The 22910-nt window shown below is 38.6% G+C and overlaps 1 protein-coding gene across 1 annotated transcript in view; it reads left to right on the top strand.

Annotated features, from left to right (window-relative positions):
- Window positions 1–22910, top strand: part of LOC124777235 (sphingomyelin phosphodiesterase-like) — a 161508-nt gene that overhangs the window by 92699 nt on the left and 45899 nt on the right. The window contains exons 4-6 of the mRNA XM_047252562.1: window positions 6667–6834; window positions 12706–12930; window positions 16212–16384. Coding sequence (XP_047108518.1) covers window positions 6667–6834; window positions 12706–12930; window positions 16212–16384 — 566 coding nt within the window. The remainder of the gene's footprint in view (window positions 1–6666; window positions 6835–12705; window positions 12931–16211; window positions 16385–22910) is intronic.

A 22910-nucleotide genomic window follows, 5' to 3' on the forward strand; every position in this document is an offset into this window, starting at 1 on the left:
CACCAAAAGATGGTGGCTCTCCAATCAAGGTCGTCATCACAGCAAGGAGCCTTGTCCAGCTGAACCAATGGACTGTCCACCAGTGAAGGGGTGAGGGGGGGGGGGGGGGGGCAGGAGGGGGGTACTTGTAGAACCCTCTGTATTTTCTGGCCCACTTGAGACTGTGGCCTGTAACAGCCTTGTGCACTGTTTGGCGCACACTCACTTGTATCATATCCAAGTTCTAGCAACAACACCTTAAATGTTTCCACATCATCCTTGCATATCTCTGTGAGGATGATGTGGCACAAATGCATAGGCAGCTGTTTAGTACTGACATGGATCAACTCCACTGGCCTGTACACTTTATACAGGAACTGGTTGCAATAAAACACGTGTCTGAATAATCACGTGAGACGTGAGAAGCTGGACTGATTCAGGTTTGGCAACAGGGTAGTGCTGTGCTTCACATGATCCTGTGACACCTTGAACTGATAGACTGATAGACAAGCTTGTTGAAAATCTCTTACTTAATTACAGTGTTGCACTGCTGACTTCATTCGTACGGTGGGTTCACTTTCAAGATAACTGCTCAAGTAATCAATTTTGTGTGCCTTGGCCAAGCAGCTGGGAGAGAAAACTAAAACTGTTCCAGCTAGGCCCTGGGCTAGATCATGCTGCAAGAGTTTCTGAATACTTCAAACTTCCTCACAAAGAGGAAGTGCTTGAAACTGAATCCTTGCATTTCCTCCCCATGAGACTGTTTGCAAAGATTCTTGTTTTGCTCCCACCTGCCCCCAATAACACTTTCTTCTTTGTTATCACATTCCTCATCATGGCCAGACTCTAGGTCCTGCCTATTTTTTCTGGCACTTGCACTTCAGTGCCACGTGAGCCACACATTTTTGTAGCGTGTACGCAATATCTCTGTGCCTCTGATTTATCTCATATGTCCCTGCTGAAATTTCAACAGAGAGTGCACCTCTTTGGTATCACTGACAGTGACCAGTGTTGTCTTCTCACTACTTTCGCTGACAGAAAGGCTCCCTACTTTTTCTGCTAGCTTAGCAACCTCATCCTTCTGTTGCTGAGTCTCATCAGCACTAGTGAGCTTTATACTCTCAACCTCCTATTCAAGTATGTGAATCACCTGGATACTGTCTGCTATATGGCCCTTAATGGACTCATGGCACTGTGCCCCAGCTTTTTGACAGTGAATAACTCACTTGCTTGCACTGGTACCGCCCTTCTAATGCAAGGAAATTCCCAACAAGCCATGCCTCTCACGTCTTAATCTCTTCACTAATGTGCAGCTGCTCCACTTCTAGGATGCTGGGGTGCTGCTCCACTAGCTCAAATTTACCCTCAAGTTCAGTTACAACATTGGTTCACATTTTCAGAGCAAGATCATTTAGCTTTTCATTAATTTTGTCCCCTAAATCTTGTGATATTTTTGCATTATTGTCTGGATTTTACAATGTCTGGAGATAATATTTCATTGTATTCTTCATATTCCATCATCAAAACTTGCATTAGCTCTGCCATACTTAACTAATTACTGGCAACAAGACTAATTGCAGGCTCAACAGTAACCTCACTCTTACACTGGGAATTCTGTCCTACATTTTGATCCTCAGGCTTGGTCGGGAAAGCCAGTTGCACACTTTCCAAATTTAGAATTGTGGCATCATTGCTAAAATCTGGCTTGGCAAAATGCTCACTTTCTTATGTGACCCAGGATGAACTCGCGGTCATGTTCTCTACAGTCTTCAGCTGATCGACCACAGAAACTAGGACCTTTCCTTGTTTGATGTTGCATTCTAACTTGTTGCATCAAGTGCTACTCTTGGAATGGTTATGTGTATCCACATTCGATAACCAAACCAGCAAAAAGTTACAAAAGCAAATCCCTGAACACAAATACTTTTACCCCCAGAAATACAAATCAAATTAACATGCAAAAGGTACAGGAAACCTAAGCCAAAAAATAGTTACTCACAATCTAATAATACAAGTTGTCCTCACATGCAAGTTACATCCCTGTACAATGTGATGAAATAAGATAAGAAAAAGAACAATCAAAACAGAATTTACAGTGGAACAAACATCTTGAGCAGTATCACCATTATAATGTCATACTGAGTAGGATACATCTTATTTTCAAAGTCAGCATTATAATAATCAGTTTCCTAAACCTGAGGAGGAAAATCACTCAAAAACACTGGATCATCTGTACCACTGAAAGTATTTGTGTGGCACTGCTTTTGTAAACACAGCTCAGCTTTATGACCATGCCTGTGGCAAAAGAGGCACTGTGGACTTCTTGGTGTAGACTACAACCATAAACTCCCATGGACTCACTGTGGGCTGAGAATAGACTGACTGAGCATAGATTGACAGCAGAGGCCCAGTGGCACTGGTTATATTATCATGCGGATGAGAACACTCCATCTGGTTGAATGGCTGCCAGCAGCTGTGGTGATTGTATGCTCTTTGGCTCTCTGTATAACCTGATGTCATCAGGCAGTTGATTGGTGCCTTGCAAGGTGTGGCAATGTAGTTCCATTGGCTGCAGTGCCCTCTTGAGGCATCAGTCACTATCAGTCTCATCAAATGTCCTGTCCTACTGATTATACAACTGGAGAAATCCTACCGTACCAAGGGATGTCATCTGGCAGCCACCAGAGGATGTAACAGATTTCAAGTCTTCCAAATCTCTGTTGAAATCTGACTCTAATACTGGATCTTCCACATCAACTTCCAGTCCTTCTTCAATCATGTCATCAGACCATTCCTTCCCCTCATACAGACTCCTTCCACATGTCTGCTCTCTGCTCTTTGTTTAACTGTGGAATTCCCGTTACATTCTGAATGTTAACAACCTTACTTTTAATTTCACCAAATGATGTTTTGACTTTATGTAAGATGAATCAGCTCTTACAATGACCATTCCTTTTCCAGTGTCATCAAGTTTTTCCTGTAGCCATTTCCTGTGCATCATATTTATTTCATTCCTAAGCAGCTTGTATTACTTTATTTCTGTCTTTCCCTAAACATTTTTGTACTTCCTTCTTTCATCTATCAAGTTCACTATTTCTTCTGTTACCCCAGATTTTTTTCACAGTTACCTTCCTAACAGCTATGTTTGCCTGTCCAACTTCTGTGACTGCCCTTTTCAAATATGTCTGTTCCCCTTCAGCTGAACTATCTACTGTGTTATTCATTACTGCACTATTTACAGCCTTTTAGAACTCCAAATGCATCTCACTGTTACTCAGTACTTCTGTATCCATCTTCTTTCCACATTGATTATTTCATGTGATTCTCTTAGACTTCAGTCTATGTTTCATCACTACTAAATTATGATCTGAGTGTGTATCTGCTCATGGGTACGCCGAAAATACATTTAATTTTGGAATCTCTGTCTTAGCACAATAGTTATGTGTCATTCAACCCACACCATCTGATGAGAGCTTGCTAAAGGTAGTATTTTGCTGCAGCTTCCTGCCACGGCAGCTGCAAGTGACCACCAGCTGTTAACGCCATCAGTTACTGTCTGTATATGTTTTCAAAACTACTCACAACTGCAGCAATATAACTTTGTTTATTACTTGCCTTTTTATTATCTTTATTCAGAAATCATTTTATCCCAGAACATTGCCCTATGCCTTAAACAGGAGGGTTCTCCAGTACTGAAGGGTTTCAAGTAAAAGATACATTTCAGAAATATTTCTGTGAACCTACAAACTAATGATTACAACTGAGAAAGGAACATCACTGCTACTTCAGGAGTCAAAGCTCAGCAGTTGCAAGAGACAGTTGATGATATCAAGATAGTTGGATGCCAAGTTCCAGCAACAATTGGTCCGTTGCTTAGCCTAGACAACAGTAGACACCTGCCAGCCATGACTGCAGCCACCACAGTGGGCAGTTCAATTGAAATAGTGTATGCAGAAGTCAAAACTGATAAATCATACCATTTAATAAATTGTACACAGGGTTCCTGGCCCATCCTTACCTTCAGGAGGTGAAATGTGTAGTACTCATACTTCCAGTAGATATATAAAAGTAAGTATACACTTCTTAACTTTCAGAACTAACAGTTCCTTTCTTGAGGAGGAGAGATGGATATATTTGGAAAGGTTAAAAGGAAGGGCTGATCTCTTGGATACTAGAATGAGAAAGACCCACTTTTAGTACATACAATGGTACACAAAAATGAAGAAGGATGTCAGAGAGGTCATCATCACACATTGGTAAGCTTCGTTACATAAATGATGAGGACAGAGCGAGATGCAAAGATAGATTAGTGGAAACAGAAATGAATGGTGCAATGAAGAATTATGAGAGAGAAAAAAAAAGAAACTTTTTATGAGATTGAGGACATGGGGCATTGGGATACAATGATGTGTTGGAGGGCGACTTCCCATCTCTGAAGTTCATTGCAGAAAACTAGTATCAGACGGGAGTACTCAAATAGCTTGTGTGGTAAAGCAAGTACTCTGGTCCTTTGAATCATGCTGTAAAGCATGCTCAAGCTGAGTTTCTGCAAGGTAGACATTTGTGTGAGCTGAGGTTAAAATGTATAATAAAAGTTTTTAGTTTCTAGATGGACACAGTGGTGCCATAGACAGTGTGGCTAGAGGGTATACTATGTCAAGCACCTGAAGACGAGTCCTCAAGGTTCAAAATGCATTGTGCTTATTGTTACTACTTCTCAATTCATTGTTAATGACAATTTAGCTGTCATTACACTGCAACAGAAATCTGAACATTGGCTGTACATCAAGTGCTAAGTAAGACAGGTTGCCTCACTGTTGGATTGCCATTGATCAAGTGAAACTTACCAGGACCAAAACTAGTAACACAAGTAGTCATAGAACATCTTTTACAGTGAAGAATATATCAAAAAATTGAGGTTCATTTCAATGTTTGAGATGATGATAACATTACACATTCTAGGTGCTGGGAGGACAGTAGTGGTTCCTATTTCAGGACACATAGACAAAAGCTTACTCTTTAAGCCAACAATAATATGTCACAAGAGGAACAGTACTCTACTGTACTTCCTACACTTTGTACGTTTCTAGAATGGAAAGGAGTTCTAATAACTGGCACAATGGAAAGTACCTTTTGCCATACTCTTCACAGTGGTTTGCAAAATATAAATTTAGATTGTATGTAGATGTGTACGACTAAGTGTCACCGTGATGGAGATAAATAAGAAACATTATATGCAACACAGAAGAGGGTTGGATCAGTTCTGTCTGAGAAAATATATTAAGAAAATATGAGTGCAAGTGGGAAAACAGCCATTACTGTATCATAAATTAAGGATGTCCCAGGAAAGGCAATCTTAGTGACACATAAAATTAATAACAGTCAGCAATAATGCATACAGACACAACTTCAATAAAGACCACACCAGCTCAGTTGTGGGATAACAATTGTCACTGTCTAGGAGCATCTGCACCCACCATCATTATGGGAACCGGGAAGGTAGAAAGAGGAACATCAACATCAAGTTCATTAAAAATATCAGGTGGTGTGAAAGGTATCCAGATGAAAGATGCAACTGAAAAGATTAATTTCATTCTGTACAGGGTAAAGACATATGTGTTGATCATTTTGTGTCCCACAACTACAGACAGGGTGTGAACAGCATTTAATAGCATTTATACAACTATCATCTCTCTCCACTATGCACTCTAGAGTGCATTACAAGGTAGATACAGCTACAGGAATGAACTGAATTTTTCTCATATTTTGTGGATTTTGTGCTTGTGTCTCATTACAAAACTTTATAGTTTAGAGATCATTGTGGGCAACATAAACCAGTAATTGTATAGAAGGCTGTTTATTAGTAGGTAAACAGCATTCTACTTTTAAATGTGTTTCTTTCCATTATTACTAAAATGATCTGTTTTTGTTGCTATTATTATTATCTACAAGGGCATGCTGAGAAGTAATACCTCTGAACTTTTTATACCACAAATCTTAAGCTTCTTAAATCAAACAAACATTATTACCATTCTACATTTTATTCTTCATGTGCTAGCATTTGCAGCCATCTGCCACTAGAGGTCTCTGAATTGTAGTGTATAACATGGTGGTGTGTAAAGTAACTGGGTCAGCATGTGAGAAACATTGTGCTGTAATAGAGTTTTGAATTTGAAGAGTTTCTCCGTGCATGGAGCACCCTCTCCTTCAGCATGACAATGCTAGACCACACATTAGTGCTGTAACATCTGCAACAATCTGGCACTTAGTGTTCACTGTCATCAATCATTCTACATACAGTCCCATCTTGGCCTCATTCTATTTTCATCTGTTATCGAAACTTAAAGAACACATTTGAAAACTTCACATTGATACTGATGTTATGCAGGCAGAGGTGAGGTTGTGGCTCCATCAACAAAGTGAAACATTCTACTATGCCATTGCCAATAAACTAGTCTATTCTTGGGAGAAATGTGTTTGTTGCCAGAGTGACTATCTTGTGAAATAAATATGTAGACATGAAGAACATAGATGTAGAATGTTAATAATATTTGTTTTATTTAAAAAGCTTTAAGAGATTTCACATTAAAAAAATTTGGAGGCATTGCTTTCAGCATGGCTTGTATAGTGATAAACCATCTTCTATGATGTAGCATGACAGCTTATAATATTTACATTATTTTACAGGATACAGTGGTGTACATAATTGATAACACCCCAACTCTGACAGGAAATCAGATATGTAGTGTTCTTCTGCAGGACTTAGACTGTGCAGAGACTGAGCCTCCATATGAATGGACAGTTGATATTGATCTTGGAGAGAAACCACAGTATGTTCCACCATCAGATCCAGTGGTATGTTTCAGTACTCTGTACTGCATTATAAGATATATTATTCTTAATAGGACATTGGGAGAGAAATATATAACAAATATCACAATTATGTTCTGAGGTCCTTTATCATGATATAATACTGTCAACAAAAGTAATCCACTTACTGAAATCATTGCTCATATCTTGACTTTTGGTACACAACATATCTCATAAGAAACATGATGGTATGGACAGCCTACAAAACAGATAACTGATTCTTGGCTTTGGTGGTTCATTTTCCCAGCTCCAGAACCCCGTGGTAGTTTTGAAAAGATTTTGTAACTTTTTGCTTCAAAAAGCATATGCCAAATAACATATGTCTTGATTAAGGTCAAGTTTATTAATACAGGAAATAGATTTACATTAGACCCTACCTGCAGAAGTAGGTAACAGAATTAAGAAACTCAGCAGGTGTAATAACATTGCTTGTTGCTTCACAGCTTTGCACACATTTACCATAAAAGCATACAGACAAACAAACTAAATAGTATTATATTTAGCAACATGGTTGGCAAATGTAAGAGAAATGTAGAAATTAAGTTATTATGAATATGTTGATTTTTTTCTGTGAAGCAATAGTAGGAGAAAGTATGCCAGGACTGGGTAATAAATATCAGTAAAGCAGTTAAGTGCAGGATGTACTGTTGTCATTCATGATATAAAGTAGCTGAAAAAGAATCATAATGAAGATGACTGTGTTATAATCGTTACATATGTACACAATAATATTTGCAATCATTTATTTTATTTTATTTATATTTGTATTCCTTAGATCCTTTAATGCCTGTGAGATGCTAGGATGTGGAACGAAAATAGCTCAGTTATTGAAATCATTGCTCATACCTTGACTTTTTGATGTACAATTTATCTTATAAGAAACATGATGGTGTTGACAGCCTACAAAACAGTTGGAAATCAGATCATGGTTTTGTAGCTGTATGGTACGTTCTACTACTTATGTGGCTTATCTGTTACTCAACACCTCCTATTTACAGAAATGATTAGATTTAGTCACTCAGAAGTTTGTTGTGTATTAATTAAGTAAATGGAATGACCTTGGTGAAAAATAAATACTGAAAAGGGTAAGGTAACCACTCAGCATATAAACGAGACATAGAATGCCTGGCAGACACATAAACAAGACAGAAACTGTTTCAAAGCTTTCAGACAATGTCATTCCTTGCAACTTTTCTTAAGTTAGATCAAGTTTAGCTAAAGTTTTAGTCTTGTTTGTGTGACTGTTGAGAGTTAAAACACTTCACACAAGTCCAAAATGTTGGTAAAAGTTTTACACGTAGATTAAATCTTACAAAAGGTAAAAGCAGCAAGCAGTCACTGTTAATAGTGTTACTTATTAGGAATAAATTGCACTATTATTTGTTTGAAACTGATATTCATTGTCTGATGGCTGTTCGTTTTTATACTTCCATTTAACTGATATGTTGAACATGAAACGCATTCTCTTCAAGACTGGGCTGAAATTCTTGGTTTGGTGGTGTCATCAAAAATGTAAATGTTGACTGCTTTTGAAGAGTTCATATTTTGCAGAGTAATAAACAAGATTCAGTACCATTACGAAGTTTGGGAATACAGGTATATACATCGAATTCACGAAAACTGGTGTTATTAGACAGCTACATCACATGAAGCTACAGGAAACAAGGGTACTCCGGCATTTGATAAACCACAGCGAAAATTACTTATAACTGAAGCATGGGATACCACCCATCTGCTTTTAGCCATGACGTCATCAACATGTCTAACAAAAAAAAAAAGGACTCTTCAGTTGACTTTACTACAGCTCAAATGTAGGTTTACAGTCTTACTTTTGTCATCCACTGATGCTGAACTTCCTGGCTTTTCACTCACACATGAATTATTGACAGTTTTTGGTTTTTTAGATACAGGAGAACAAGTAAAATAGTTTGTTAGTTTTCTACTCATCTCTCACCACCAACTTAACTTACAAGTTGCAATAAAAGACAGGACACACTGTAAAACTTTGCACAACTGACAAGAATGGAACAGCAAACACAAAAGAATAAAGAAAAACAAAACAAAGGTGGCAATGAATCACAAAGGATAGTGGTAGCAGGACCGTAGAGACATCTATCAGTAGCTCGGCATTTGAGCGTATGCATATCCATTTAGCACTACTATCGCCCACTATTAACAGGCGAGGGCATTACATGCTTGTCGAACTGGCTGCCAGCGATTCAGTTGTCGAGAATGATTGCCACAGCTTCAAAATGTTTGAAACAGTCAATGACATCGCTTTTCCCACCAGAAACTGCACAGGTATCGTTCATATTGCAATTACCAACATGACAAAATGAAATAAAAAATTTACGTCCGTGAAATAAATCTTTGACACTCTTCCAAGTTCTCAACATCATAAAAAAATTACTTTGTCGGAGAAAAAGTTTAGGGATACACATCCCCCAGCATTCCCCCAGAAAAACAGCACTGCACATTCACACAAGCAGCCACACCTCATGCATGCGTGACTGTTACATTCGGCCACTCTGACCACACTGTACTGTTGTGTTGAATGAAAGCATCAATCTGAAGAGGGGCAGGGAAAGAGGAAGGGTAGCAGGGTATGGGTAAGGGGAAAGAAGAGCACTGTCTGGAAAAGCATGCAGGACTAGAAGGTGGCAGAAAAAGGCTGCCGTGTGCAGCATCAGAAGGCTGTGGGGTGGAGGGGGCTGTTAAAAGGAGAGGAGCAGAAAGGGGAAAAGACTGGTGGGTGCATTGGCAGAGAGCAACACATGATGAGGGTGAGGGGCTGTGAATTGGGAGGAGGTGATGGGACAGAAGGGGTGGAAACTGTTTCTGTCCCCTCTTTGTTGTTGACAATATTGATTCATTCAATATAAATTGCAACATTGATTCAGTGAACACTAAACAGAAAAATGATATGCATGTGGATAAAACTTTGTCAATCATAGAAAGATGCACACTATTCAGCAAGTTTAATTTTCAAAAGACATCTAGCAGAACTTAAAAAAATGGCAATAAATCCAAAATATTCATTTTCAGATTAAAAGATTCTTTTGTGACACTCTTTCTATTCTTTACAAGAGTTCCTCACAACAACTGAGAAATTTTCCCTGTAATGTGTTACTTATTCATATATTCTCTGTCTCTCTCATTTTTTTCACTTTTCTTATTTTATTAATTCTTTGTTTATAAATTTTATAGTTAGTAATCTGTAAACTGTGTACAGACTAATTCAATTGTCACGATCTGTGACGACAGCTACCAATGTAAATGTAGGAGAATCCAAGAGACAAAATCAGAGGTACTATCTGAGGCAGTGTACATAGTCTAATCACAGATGTAACTCCTCTGGGTACCACCAGGTACAATTTCCACTTTAGAATTGACTGTGTTGGTTTTCCAGTCTAGTCACATTGAAGACAGTGGTTATTCTACCTGAGGAACCTCTGTTGGTCACACTGAGGTTTATGTTAACATATTTGTATCAGGCCTGCTGTAAGCACATGGTTGTTAACTTGTCCTCATGCAAATTCATAATTCAGCATGTTTACTATGCATGAGAACACTGAAGGAAGGGCTTTGGGCAGAAGGGGTCCCCATTCAAGCAATGTAAAGCAGCAATGCTCAGCCCAGCCCCACCAAATGCTGTACAACCAACAGTTATCGTTATTTTTTATACCAAACAAGGCAAGGAACACCAATTTGCATCCACAAACAAAGAGAGAGGAGCACACTTAGACTAGTTCTGCAATACTTTGGGAACTCTGTCACACAGGATTGGCCAATAGTCCCCACCAGAACGGAAGGTGCAGAACACAGATCCTAGCCCATACCACCCCATGTTTTTTTTTTTAGAATGAAGGGGCTCTTAGTGTTAGTCATGTGGATTCTGAAGTTGTGATGGTCGAAAACTAATGAAGGAGTTTACATTTTTTGTCTCTTGCCTCTTTGCAATTAGCACTGATAGTAGCTCTATCTATCATAGGACCTGCATCTTTTGTGCGGTTCCATTGCACGTCGTACATGCTCCATGTCTAGTTGTTGAAGGACAGAAAATACATACCCATTAAACTTTAGTGAGGTTCCTTCAGCTTTCTATTCTCTGAAGTTTTCTTTTATAGCCAAGTCCAGTACAGGTGTCCCTACCACAGGACACTTAGCCACACCAGATCTTAGCAATAACCTTACAGGAGATAGGTGTTGACAACTTGTGATGCCTACTGGTGATATACAGATGCCCCACCCACAAGACCACAACCAAGTAGCTTTGACTTGCAGGGATAGCAGTACCCAGTATCCCACACTGTAAGTGGGACTGGAAGAAAGTGAAGTAAGGGCCAAGTAATAAGTAGTTCTTCACATTGCTTCTTAACTTATATATAAAAAGGCTGAAATACTTAGGTGTTTGTATGCGTGTGTGTGTTTGTGTGTACGAGGTTGTGGGGGGGGGGGGGGGGAGGGGCAGTGGGAGGAGGAGGGGAGTTTCTCTAGACTGTCTGTAACTCCAAAGTTCTAAACATATGGAATCTTGTTTATTATTTTGTGAGACATGAACCTCTTCAAAGACAATGAAGGAACTTTTGCCACCACAAAAATATCACACACCACATGTTCAGCATAAGCTACATGTAATTCTAAACATGAACAGCCATCAGTGGTGGTTTAGCTGTTGGTCTGAAACCAGTATTGGGATATTTATTTTTGACATGTAGCATTATCAACACTGGCTGGTATTATGGGGACAGTATAACATGGCAGTCAGCCACAACTGTAAACAAACAAGAACTTGCACTGGCCAAGGGGAGAAGAGTGGTGTGGAGGAATAAGCTCCACCTCCCTCTTGAAGGGCTGCCACCCTATGTCCATGTTCTGTGCTCCCATGATAGCAGAACTGACATAACGATCATAGGGATCACTGATTCCTTTTCTCATGGTGAGAGTCTCATTTGAACCCCATTATGCATCAGAATGATTCTCTTCCCTAACTTCAAAAAGAGAAAAAATGAGCAATCCACAATGCAAAGCAAATTGGAGTACACAAAGCATTTTGTAGTGGCTACAGCAGTACAAAACACTCCCCAACCAAAGCTGCCCTGATACAATGTCTGTATAATAGCTGTTTTTAGTTTTTGAAGAATTAACCTTGTATCTTTACAAAGAGGTGATCTCACAAAGCCCATTTTTAACAAAATAGAATAAGATTTATGTACTTAAAAAATATCACAATCCTTTAATGAAAGACTCATAAAATCAGTCATATTAGAATACAGTGTTTACATGAAGACATATCATTTCATACCAAATATAGAAAGGGCTTAATAGCAAATGAGCCCAGAGAACATTGTTTATCTTTCAAAGTCCTTTGTTGGGGCCAACAAACACACATCTCTTGTGCTATTCTTTCTCTCTATCTCTCTCTATCTCCCTCTCTCTACATCTATCTATTTATCTACCTATATATCTATCTATCTGTCTGTTTCTCTATCTATCCATCTATCTATTTCCCTTGTGTGTGTGTGTGTGTGTGTGTGTGTGTGTGTGTGTGTGTGTGTGTGTGCGTGTGCGTGTAAGATAAAGGATTTTATTGAAAAGCTACATAATTTTTCATCTTTTTTAAGCACCTATCCTATGCACATTGTCTCCCAGTTGGTGAGTGGTGATTTATTCTCATACACATATTTTATTCTGTCCTAGACTTAGAATAGTATTTTACCTTTAAATGCACATGTTTCTCATTTGCATTCATCATAATTTCTTAAAATGATGATATAATATTTTAAATTTACGAAGATCGCCTAATTTACTGTGATGCAACTTCTCAGTCATATCCAGACATTATGCATTTTGCAGGAGGGTGAGGTGCTCACAGTGCTCCATATAACAGATGCTCACTATGATCCAATGTACTCACCGGGTGGCATGGCAGCATGTGACGAGCCGACATGTTGCCGCAGTGATCAGGGTCAGCCACCAGACGCAGCATCTGCTGCTGGTTACTGGGGTGACTACAGGGACTGTGATATGCCCTGGCACAGTGTGGTGTCCATGCTTACAAATGCTGTCACACAGAATCCTGTAAGTACATGTTCCCTTTTTTTCATAATTTGAGAATAAAAATGTGCAGGGATAGAAACAAAATTTCCGCATACTGAATAGAAAAAGACAACACCGAGCAATAGGTAAATAAATATTAATAACAACAATGGAAATCTTGGGCAGAATAATATCTAAAATAAAGGAAATTTAACCATTCACCTATAGCTGACTGACATGTGGTACATAGGAACATGCAACAGGAAATAGGATTCACATAATCTTTCGAGCTCTTGCTCTTCCTCTAGCAAAAGTGCTCACATTCTTACACACAATCACATAGATACCCAAACGCACACATGCATGCGTGTGTGTGTGTGTGTGTGTGTGTGTGTGTGTGTGTGTGTGTGTGTGTGCGTGCGTGTGTAATTCCTAGAGGAAGAACAAGAGCTCAAATCTAGTGTCAATACTGTTTTATGTTGCCTATTTCTGTGCACTACACATCAATCAGCCATATGAGAGTGGTTGTCTTTCCCCTTTTTACTTATAAATGTTAATAATTATTAAGTTTAATAAGTATCAAAACACCTATATTTCACTGAGGTGTATACACAAGTAGAAAAGGAAATGAACTCCACTGTAGCATTTTCTATTCAGTCGTAAACGAAAGCCTTCATTATTGGTATATTTTCTGTTACACGCGTGTTTATTTTCCTACAGATTATTTGGTGCTGGTTTCTGATTCCACTTGCAATATGTGTGATGTTTCCTGTTAAGTTATGATTACACATTGCAATATAAATCAAAAGAAGTGATACATAAAAGATATTCAAAGTGCACCCAGCCGTAAGCTCACTTCATGTATTAAGTCCATAGTGATAGCCATTGCAGATGAGGTTGAATCAAACTAGGCAATTCGTATTGTTGTTATCATGAGATCCCTCAAATCAACCCAGACATATTTAAATTCTCAGACAGATGTACATGACTTCTCAATCATCAATGACCACATCAGAAAAAAACTGACAACATTAATGAAGGAACTGAAATTTTATTCTCTGCACTCAGACATTCCTTTAGAAATGAACACTAAGACATGCTTCCAATGTTTGATTTGTACAGGAAAGGGTGTGAGGATAACATTTCTTCCACTGATGTTCATAGGCCATTGCCAAAAGACAACAAATGAGCTCTCAGAAAATGAAAGAATTCTGATTGGCTTACATATTGGTATATTGCATCTGTAACTGTGCAGCTTTTACTATTTATGAATTACAAGAGAGAACAACCACCAGCAAACTAACATAAATAATGTTCCTAAATATCAGGTAGCAGCATACATCAATAAGCTTTTGGAACTAGATATCAATTTAGTCAATTAAATGGAGGTTGCCATTGTAACAAGAAGTATTATTCAGGAATTAAATTGAAATATTAGACAGGGCATGAAGTGAAGCAAAGCTTAATGAGACTGTATGAGAGTAGAAGCCTCAATGAAGTATTGACAACGAATTACTTCCAAGAACACTAGTCAACATGCTTCTGTACCCCAGTTCAGATTGTATACATTCTATAGCTCAGTCACAGTAAAACCTAGTAAAACTAATAAAATACATGTAGCAAATTTAAACAATTGAAACTCCAGGTTTCAAGGAAACAAATTTGTCTACCAGAACAAAAATTAAGTGATTGGGAGAGAATCAAGAACAATGTGAAATATAGAGCCCAATCAATATCAACTCTTTGGAACTAGTGGCCCCTTTGTGGGGAATTAATAGAAAGATAAGAGGGGAAAAAAGGTGTTTGGGAAAAGGTAATTCAACCAGTATCAAATAAAGATGATGTCCATTAAATTATGAAGAATTTTGGTGCCATTAACCCATAGATCTATGTCTAACATGTGTGTGTGTGTGTGTGTGTGTGTGTGTGTGTGTGTGTGTGTGTGTGCACGTGCATGAGTGCCTGCATGCTCATGTGGGTGCATGATAGAGAGAGAGAGAGAGAGAGAGAGAGAGAGAGAGAGAGATCATATACTAGGCTTCTCTGTTTGGACAAAGATCTGTTGGCAGAATTTAGAAAATTAAGTTCGCTCAAAATCAATACTAGACATTGTAAATGTAGATGGTGAAGTGTCCTGTCTGTTATTTTTATTACTGTCACCCACATAATGAACAGCAAATGACTCGGCAAGCATACAATTACACATCATAGCATGTAAAAGATAGAAGAACCTGAAGCTCTTAATTTCAATGTTAATGAGTCACATTTCTTTGTTTTATGTACCAGTATTAAAGCAATCTCCAGTTCTGAACACTAGCAGATATATAACTTCATTAGCCGGCCGAAGTGGCCGTGCGGTTAAAGGCGCTACAGTCTGGAACCGCAAGACCGCTACGGTCGCAGGTTCGAATCCTGCCTCGGGCATGGATGTTTGTGATGTCCTTAGGTTAGTTAGGTTTAACTAGTTCTAAGTTCTAGGGGACTAATGACCTCAGCAGTTGAGTCCCATAGTGCTCAGAGCCATTTTTTTTATAACTTCATTATGAAAGTGAGAATTTGTTATGGAATACAAGCAATGGTGTAGTCATAATGCACTTTCACAAATTAATTATTTGTGCAGCAGACTTGTCCATCTATTTTTGTGTACAAAATTAAGACAGAGGGTGTAGAGCTAGTTATTGTGTAACTGTTATTTCACTTTCTTCCACTCCTGTCTACAGTATGGCATACTGCTGTGGGAAAATTCCTAAAGAGCTATGTTTATTTTCAGGTGGCAGAAGGCACCTAGATATATAGGAACACCATCCAGAAAATCATGCAGAAATCACTTTAAATTTCCTAAAGTAATGACAGGACACAGTAAAAAATCTCTTTGTAATTTTATGGATGCAATTTATTTTCAGTGCCATTAGTGGAGATATTGATTAGTTCAGTTGTATAGAAAATCCAGAAAGGTCAACTAATGTTTGGTTTCTAATTCACAAGAACGTGACTCAGTAGTTTCTGCTAATGTCACAGTGAGGGACTACGTTGTTATCCTTCTCTGAATTCATCTTGCAGTTGCTGTAATATTTTAATGCCAGATCTTCTCCCTTTGTTAAACAGTAACATTTATTCTGGTATCAAAATGGCAAACAGTGACAAAGAACACACTCGATGATGGTAAGTTTTTAAAAATTATATGTTCTGATAAAACCTACCATTGTCCCACTGCTGTAAAAATAAAAGAATCTTATGTGATAATGAACAACAGGATATCTTGTGAAATTAGTTTACATATGACAGTTTTTGCAGTGCAAGTTCTGACATTCTTTGTTCCACAGGACATCAATCATGTTTACTTTACTGGTGACATCATTGACCATGGAGTGTGGCAGACAAGCATACAAAGGAATAACGAGTCATTCCAGCTTTTTTATCCAACACTGAAACAGGCATTTGGTGAAGCCACTGTTTTCCCAGCATTTGGCAACCATGAAGCACATCCTTTCAACCAGTAAGTCTGCTTTCCAGTGTATCAAATGGATCGTTAAATTTAGCTGTTGTAAATATGTTTTCAAAAGTATAACCACTTTCTCTAATGCACTGAGGCAAGAAAAAAATGTTCATTTGAACTAAATTTATAATGTATTCAATAGAAACTTAAAAGCTATATCATTCTAAATATTAAAAAAAAAAAATTTTGGAAGCAGATTAATACCCTCTGAGAGCACCCTGAATGTTTGGGAGACAACATAAGGATATTCGTATTTGTCATTTTATCAGCAGAGAGCAGCAGTGAGCACATCACTTATAACAATTAATTTTATTTCAGTCAAATGTTCTCATAAATTCTTTAATGGCTGAGGTGGTTTCAACGGATAAGTCATTTTCAGTCGCTTATAGATACCTCTTGGCTGATGGTAGTGTCAGAACATGTGAGCTTCCTGCTAGAAGACTTCTTCTAATTCCTTCACTAGGTATTTACCACATTATTGACAGGGAGCAGCAACATGCACGTTACCTTTAACAATAAGATTTCAAGTCTTACAGAAATGGTGACTCCTCTCATGTTGTGATGCATCCACCAACCAAAAGACAGGGTAATTATAATTAAAATTAAATTTTCAAACTGCTGTAGAAATAACACCACTGGTCAGAATGACATCAAATTGCAACAGAATATTATCAGAGAAGGGGGAAAATGAATGGCAGAAGTAAAATAAATAGTTACAAAATGTAGCAATAGATGGTGCTGTAAGCATCATAATTTACTAGTGGTTGACTAAAAATGACAAATGAATCATACAACAATGCCTAAGGTGTACTTTTGACATTAGACAAACTGTATTACTCAGTATGTATGGGTGTACAGGTGTAATACTGTTAGTTACATAAGCCCATCCACCACAGCAAGGTCATAACACGTCAGACAAGAAAAATCAGTTTTAATTGTCCTGAGGCCAAAAACCGCACAAAAAGCATCACCCACATCAGTTTTTAATTGTCCTGAGGCCAAAAACTGCATAAAAAGCATCAATAAAAATCAGATAAGATTATTAATTTCCTTGTGACTGCAAAAAAATATTGAATATGTTGTTCACCGTTTTCTGCAACAAGTTGAAATCGAGAAACAGCATGTTCAACAACTGACTGAAGTGTTTCCAGCATCATGTTCAGAATGTGTTGTACAATGCTTGTCTTCAATGCAGAAAAGTTTGCAATTGGAACACTGAACACAACATCTTTCAGATAGCCCCACAACCAGAAGTCACGCGGATTAAGATCAAGTGTTGGGGTTGGCCAGGCTGTAGGGAACTGGCGGCTGATGATTCTAGCATTTCTGAAATGGCGCTTCAGCAGCTGCTTAACTGGATTTGCAGTGCACAGAAGTGCGCCATCTTGCATAAAAAATGATCCCATCCACACTGTTGGAGAGCTGGAATGATGTGGTTGCACAAAAGACACTCATAGCACTTACTAGTGACGGTACGTAACAGGACTGGAAGTGCCTGTCTCTTCAAAACAATATGGCCCTATGATAAATGATGCTGTAAACCCACACCATACAGTGACCTTTTCAGGATGAAGTGGTACTGGTTGATTTTCATGTGGATTTTCCATTGCCCATATCCAACAATTCTGTGTATTGACATATCCTGTCAGATGGAGGTGGGCTTCATCAGTCCACAAAATCTTCCATAGGCAATCACTGTCCACTTCCATGTAAGCAAGAAATTCTAAACCAAAGGTCTCTCTTGCCAGCAGGTCAACAGGAAGCAACTCATGCATATGGGTTATTTTGAATGGATAGCAAAGAAGGATGTTTTGTAGGATTTTACCATGCTCATGGGTATGTCCAATGTTCAGGCAATTCTCCGTGCACTACATGGTTGCACAATATCACGTGTCTCCACCTGCATTGCCATTGCCACTGCTTCCACTGATGTCAAATTAATTCATTTCCTCACTCTATCAGGTCGTACACCAAAAGAACTCGTCTTTTCGAATTTCTGAATCATTTTCTCCAGACCCACACCAGTCATTGGACCTATGCCTTTTTTTTTTTAAACTTTCAGTTTCTGGAACTTCTGCAGAGCGATGTGTGCACAGTCATCATTCTTGCAATACAGCTTTACAAGCAGAGCATGATCCTGCATTGAGACAGTCATGGCAAATGTTGCAGATGAAAAAGGAGGAAAAGCCATGTCCCAGTGTGTTTATACCAACTTCAAAGGATCATACACATAACAGGTGTTTTCATTTACATATTCTGACGCATATACTGCCATCTATTGGTCAATTTTCACACTATTTTTTTTTCTTCTGCCATATGTTTCCTCCTTTGACACCATTCTAACCAGTTGTGTTATTTCTACAGCATTCTGAAAGTTTAACTGTGATTATAATCACCCTGTATATCTATGAGCTACAGAAAGTGACTTTTCATGCAAACCCAGTTTTACTTCTTAAGTAATAGATCCCAGTACGTTTTGCTTGATGGTGAGTGTTCATCAGAGGTGAGGGTATCATCTGGAATGCCCCAGGAAAGTGTGGTAGGTCTGTTTTTGTTTTCTATCTACATAAATGATCTTTTGGATAGGGTGGATAGCAATGTGCGGCTGTTTGCTGATGATGCTGTGGTGTACGGGAAGGTGTCATCGTTGAGTGACTGTAGGAGGATACAAGATGACTTGGACAGGATTTCTGATTGGTGTAAAGAATGCCAGCTAACTCTAAATATAGATTAATGTAGATTAATGCAAATGAATAGGAAAAAGAATCCCATAATGTTTGAATACTCCATTAGTAGTGTAGCACTTGACACAATCACATCAATTAAATATTTGGGCATAATATTGCAGAGCGATATGAAGTGGGACAAGTATGTAATGGCAGCTGTGGGGAAGGCAGATAGTCATCTTCGTTTCATTCGTAGAATTTTGGGAAGATGTGGTTCATCTGTAAAGGAGACCGCTTATAAAACACTAATACGACCTATTCTTGAGTACTGCTCAAGCATTTGGGATCCCTATCAGGTTGGATTGAGGGAGGACATAGAAGCAATTCAGAGGCGGGCTGCTAGATTTTTTACTGGTAGGTTTGATCATCACGCTAGTGTTACAGAAATGCTTCAGGAACTTGGGTGGGAGTCTCTGGAGGAAAGGAGGCCTTCTTTTTGTGAATCACTAATGAGGAAATTTAGAGAATCAGCATTTGAGGCTGACTGCAGTACAATTTTACTGCCACCAACTTATATTTCATGGAAAGACCACAAAGATAACATAAGAGAGATTAGGGCTCGTACAGAGGCATACAGGCAGTCATTTTTCCCTCGTTCTGTTTTAGAGTGGAACAGGGAGAGAAGATGCTAGTTGTGGTACAAGGTGGATTGCGGAGTATGTATTTAGATGTAGATGTAGATGTATTTTACATGAGCACTGAGCTGCAATAAGCTTTATTTCTAACATGGGGACGTAGTACTGGATGATAGATTTTCACTCAATGACTATACTGCAGGTATTATATTGCAGATTATATGCATACATCTTACTCCTCTTGCAAGGTGACAATGCCTTCTCCTGCAAGTTAAGTTACCTTATGTGTATCCTGTGTTCCAAACTCCTATTACCCAAATGGCTGTTCCCATATTTTTTCATTTCTCGAGGTGTAATACTATATACAGGGTGTCTCACCTAACTATGCTACCTCAGATATCTCTGGAACAACAGATATTCAAAAATGGTTTTCACCACTGTGAATGTATGGCAGAGGCTTAGGAAACTAAATACTACGCAAAATTTTAAAATATAAATAAATGCTATTTTCAACACAAACTTGTGTATTTTTAAATAAACACCCACTGTTATTTTATATGCATTCAATAGCATGAACAATCACAACAATAATGGTATTGGTTGCATCACAACATGTCAATTACGTACATCCCAAGAAATTGTGAAGCGAAGTTGATGCTTGAAATAAATGAAGCGCATAGCTAGCGCACATCCTGAGACTCAAGCGTGCACCTCATGCTGCCTGTGTCAGGGGCTCACACAATGGGAAGGTATGCACAATCCACAAAAATAAACAAGTAACACATCCAATGCAAATTTAGGTTTTTCAAATCGTAAATGTATGTTTATTCTATCAAAATGACAACTAGAGCTACCATTAGAGATAACGCACTCGAATTCACTTTGCTAAACACATTTACTAGTGTCCTGTCACCTACAGAAACTGTATTGTTGTGCATTACATCCAGCATAGAAAATACACCCACATCTTGACCAATGAAACTGTGTCACATCAACATATGTTTGAAGAACCCTCCATTTGCATCAATACATGTTTGCAGATGGGTAACGAGAGAGTGTTGCAAAGATTGTAGAGTTTCTACAGATATTGCCACACACACTGAAGTAATACAATGTTGCATATAATCTACTGTTATTGGGGGTTCTTGATACACTCTGTCTCTCACTACGCCCCAGAGAAAGAAGTCTGATGGCGTAAAGTCGGGGGACCATGCTGGCCATCGTACAGTACCTCCCCGCCCCATCCACCTATTTGAAAATGTCACATGTAGAATGTCTCTGGCAACTTTTGCAATGTGTACAGGACATCCATCATGTTGGAACCACATTGGTAGATGAGTTTCCAATCCTAGATCCTTCATGAGAAGCGCTAGAGTGTGTTGAAGAAATGATGCATATCGCTGTCCATTCAATGTTCCACAGTAAAAATAGGGACCTACAATACAGTTAGCAATTATACCACACCAAACATTGACACTCCACTGTCATTGATGAGCAACTTGGAAAATCCAGTGGGTATTTTGTATGGACCAGTAGTGCATGTTCCGCAGATTCACATTACCATGATTTGTAAATGAACAACATATTGCTTAGGAATATTGGATTACCTTGCAACTGCTGAAGTGCAAAATGACGTAATGCAATGCAGGATTCAAAGTCATTCCCATACAGCTCTTGGTGCAGTGAGATACGTAACAGGTGAAACTGGTGCTGATGCAAGATTCTGTACACACTACTGTGGCTTATTCCTACACCTCATGCAATTTCTCATACACCCACCTGAGGATTGTACACTACATCAGCCAGAACAGCAATATCATTTCCATTGACAGTCACTGGCATTATACATCGACGTTTTGTGGGTGCCCAGCTTCCTGTTTCCGTGAGTGTCTTGCAGATGTTGCCAATGGTTCAACATAACAGACACCGCCGAACTGGGTAGCCTTCAGCATACAGTGTCACAGCTGCAGTTGCATTTCTGGGACATTCACCATAAATTAAAATAATATCTAGTTTTTCTTCATTACTGAAGGCCAGCATATCGACTAGATGATGGCAAATGTAACAAGCCACAAGAACAAGTTTTATATGGCAAAGTATGTGAATTACATGACAGTATGAGAGCACTTCAGCAGACCAGATTAAGAGACGCTTGTACACTGAAGGTAGAATGTGCCATGATGGTATTGGTATGTTCATGGCAGGATACAGGCACCAGTGCAGGCAACCCCTGCTCTAAACACAGTACTACATGCGATGCATTAGGTCAGAAACTGTGACACCATTGCTATTCTTTACAAGCCACATATTTCAGAACTTATGACATTTAGAAACGTGAAACCAAGTGTGTTACCAGTGATTGTACATCTGGTTGTCATTTCACAACAATAAACATTATGTGCAGGACATCCATCATTCTGATACAGCATTATTTGACACATTATAAGAGGTGGATCAGTTCAAGAAAGGTACAGCTCAAGAAGGGGCTAACTATTCCCATTCAGAAGTGCCATTAACAAAATATGGGCCAATGATGTGTTGTCATACAATATAACACCATACATTAACACTCCACTGACGTAGTACGTTAACCACATCACGATTACTGGTGGTGTGAGGTGTACGCTTGAGTCTCAGGATGTGTGCTAGCTGTGCGTTTCATTTATTTCAAGCATCAACTTCGCTTTGCAATTTCTCGGTATGTAATTGACGTATTGCGATGCAACCAACACCATTATTTTTGTTATTTTTCATGTTACTGATTGCATACAATATAATAGGCAGTGGCAACTTAAAAATACACAAGTTTGTATTGAAAATATTATTTTTTTACGTTTTAAAATTTTGCGTAGTATTTGGTTTCCTAAGCTCCTGTGGTATGTTCATGCTGGTGAAAACCATTTTTGAATATCTATTGTTGTTCCAGAGGCATTTGAGGTGGCAAAGTAAGGTGAGACACCATGTATATGAATGTCTAACAGTGATTATATAAAAAACAGTCAAAGTGCTATGTTGTTAGTGCTTTTGGTCAATAGCCCATCATCGGACACTATTTGAAGCATGGTATCAGTCCCAAGCTGAGGAGAGGTGTATCATTCAGTTTTACCTTGTAGCATATGTTGCTGTCACCTTAAATCTGTCTGACAATGGTCTACCAACCAAAAGAGCTAATACAATTAACACTATATTTTTTGAGGCTTTTGTGACAGGCTAGTTGTAGAAATG

The sequence above is a fragment of the Schistocerca piceifrons genome, chromosome 2 (genome assembly GCF_021461385.2).
Source record: "Schistocerca piceifrons isolate TAMUIC-IGC-003096 chromosome 2, iqSchPice1.1, whole genome shotgun sequence".
NCBI classification, from domain to species: domain Eukaryota; kingdom Metazoa; phylum Arthropoda; class Insecta; order Orthoptera; family Acrididae; genus Schistocerca; species Schistocerca piceifrons.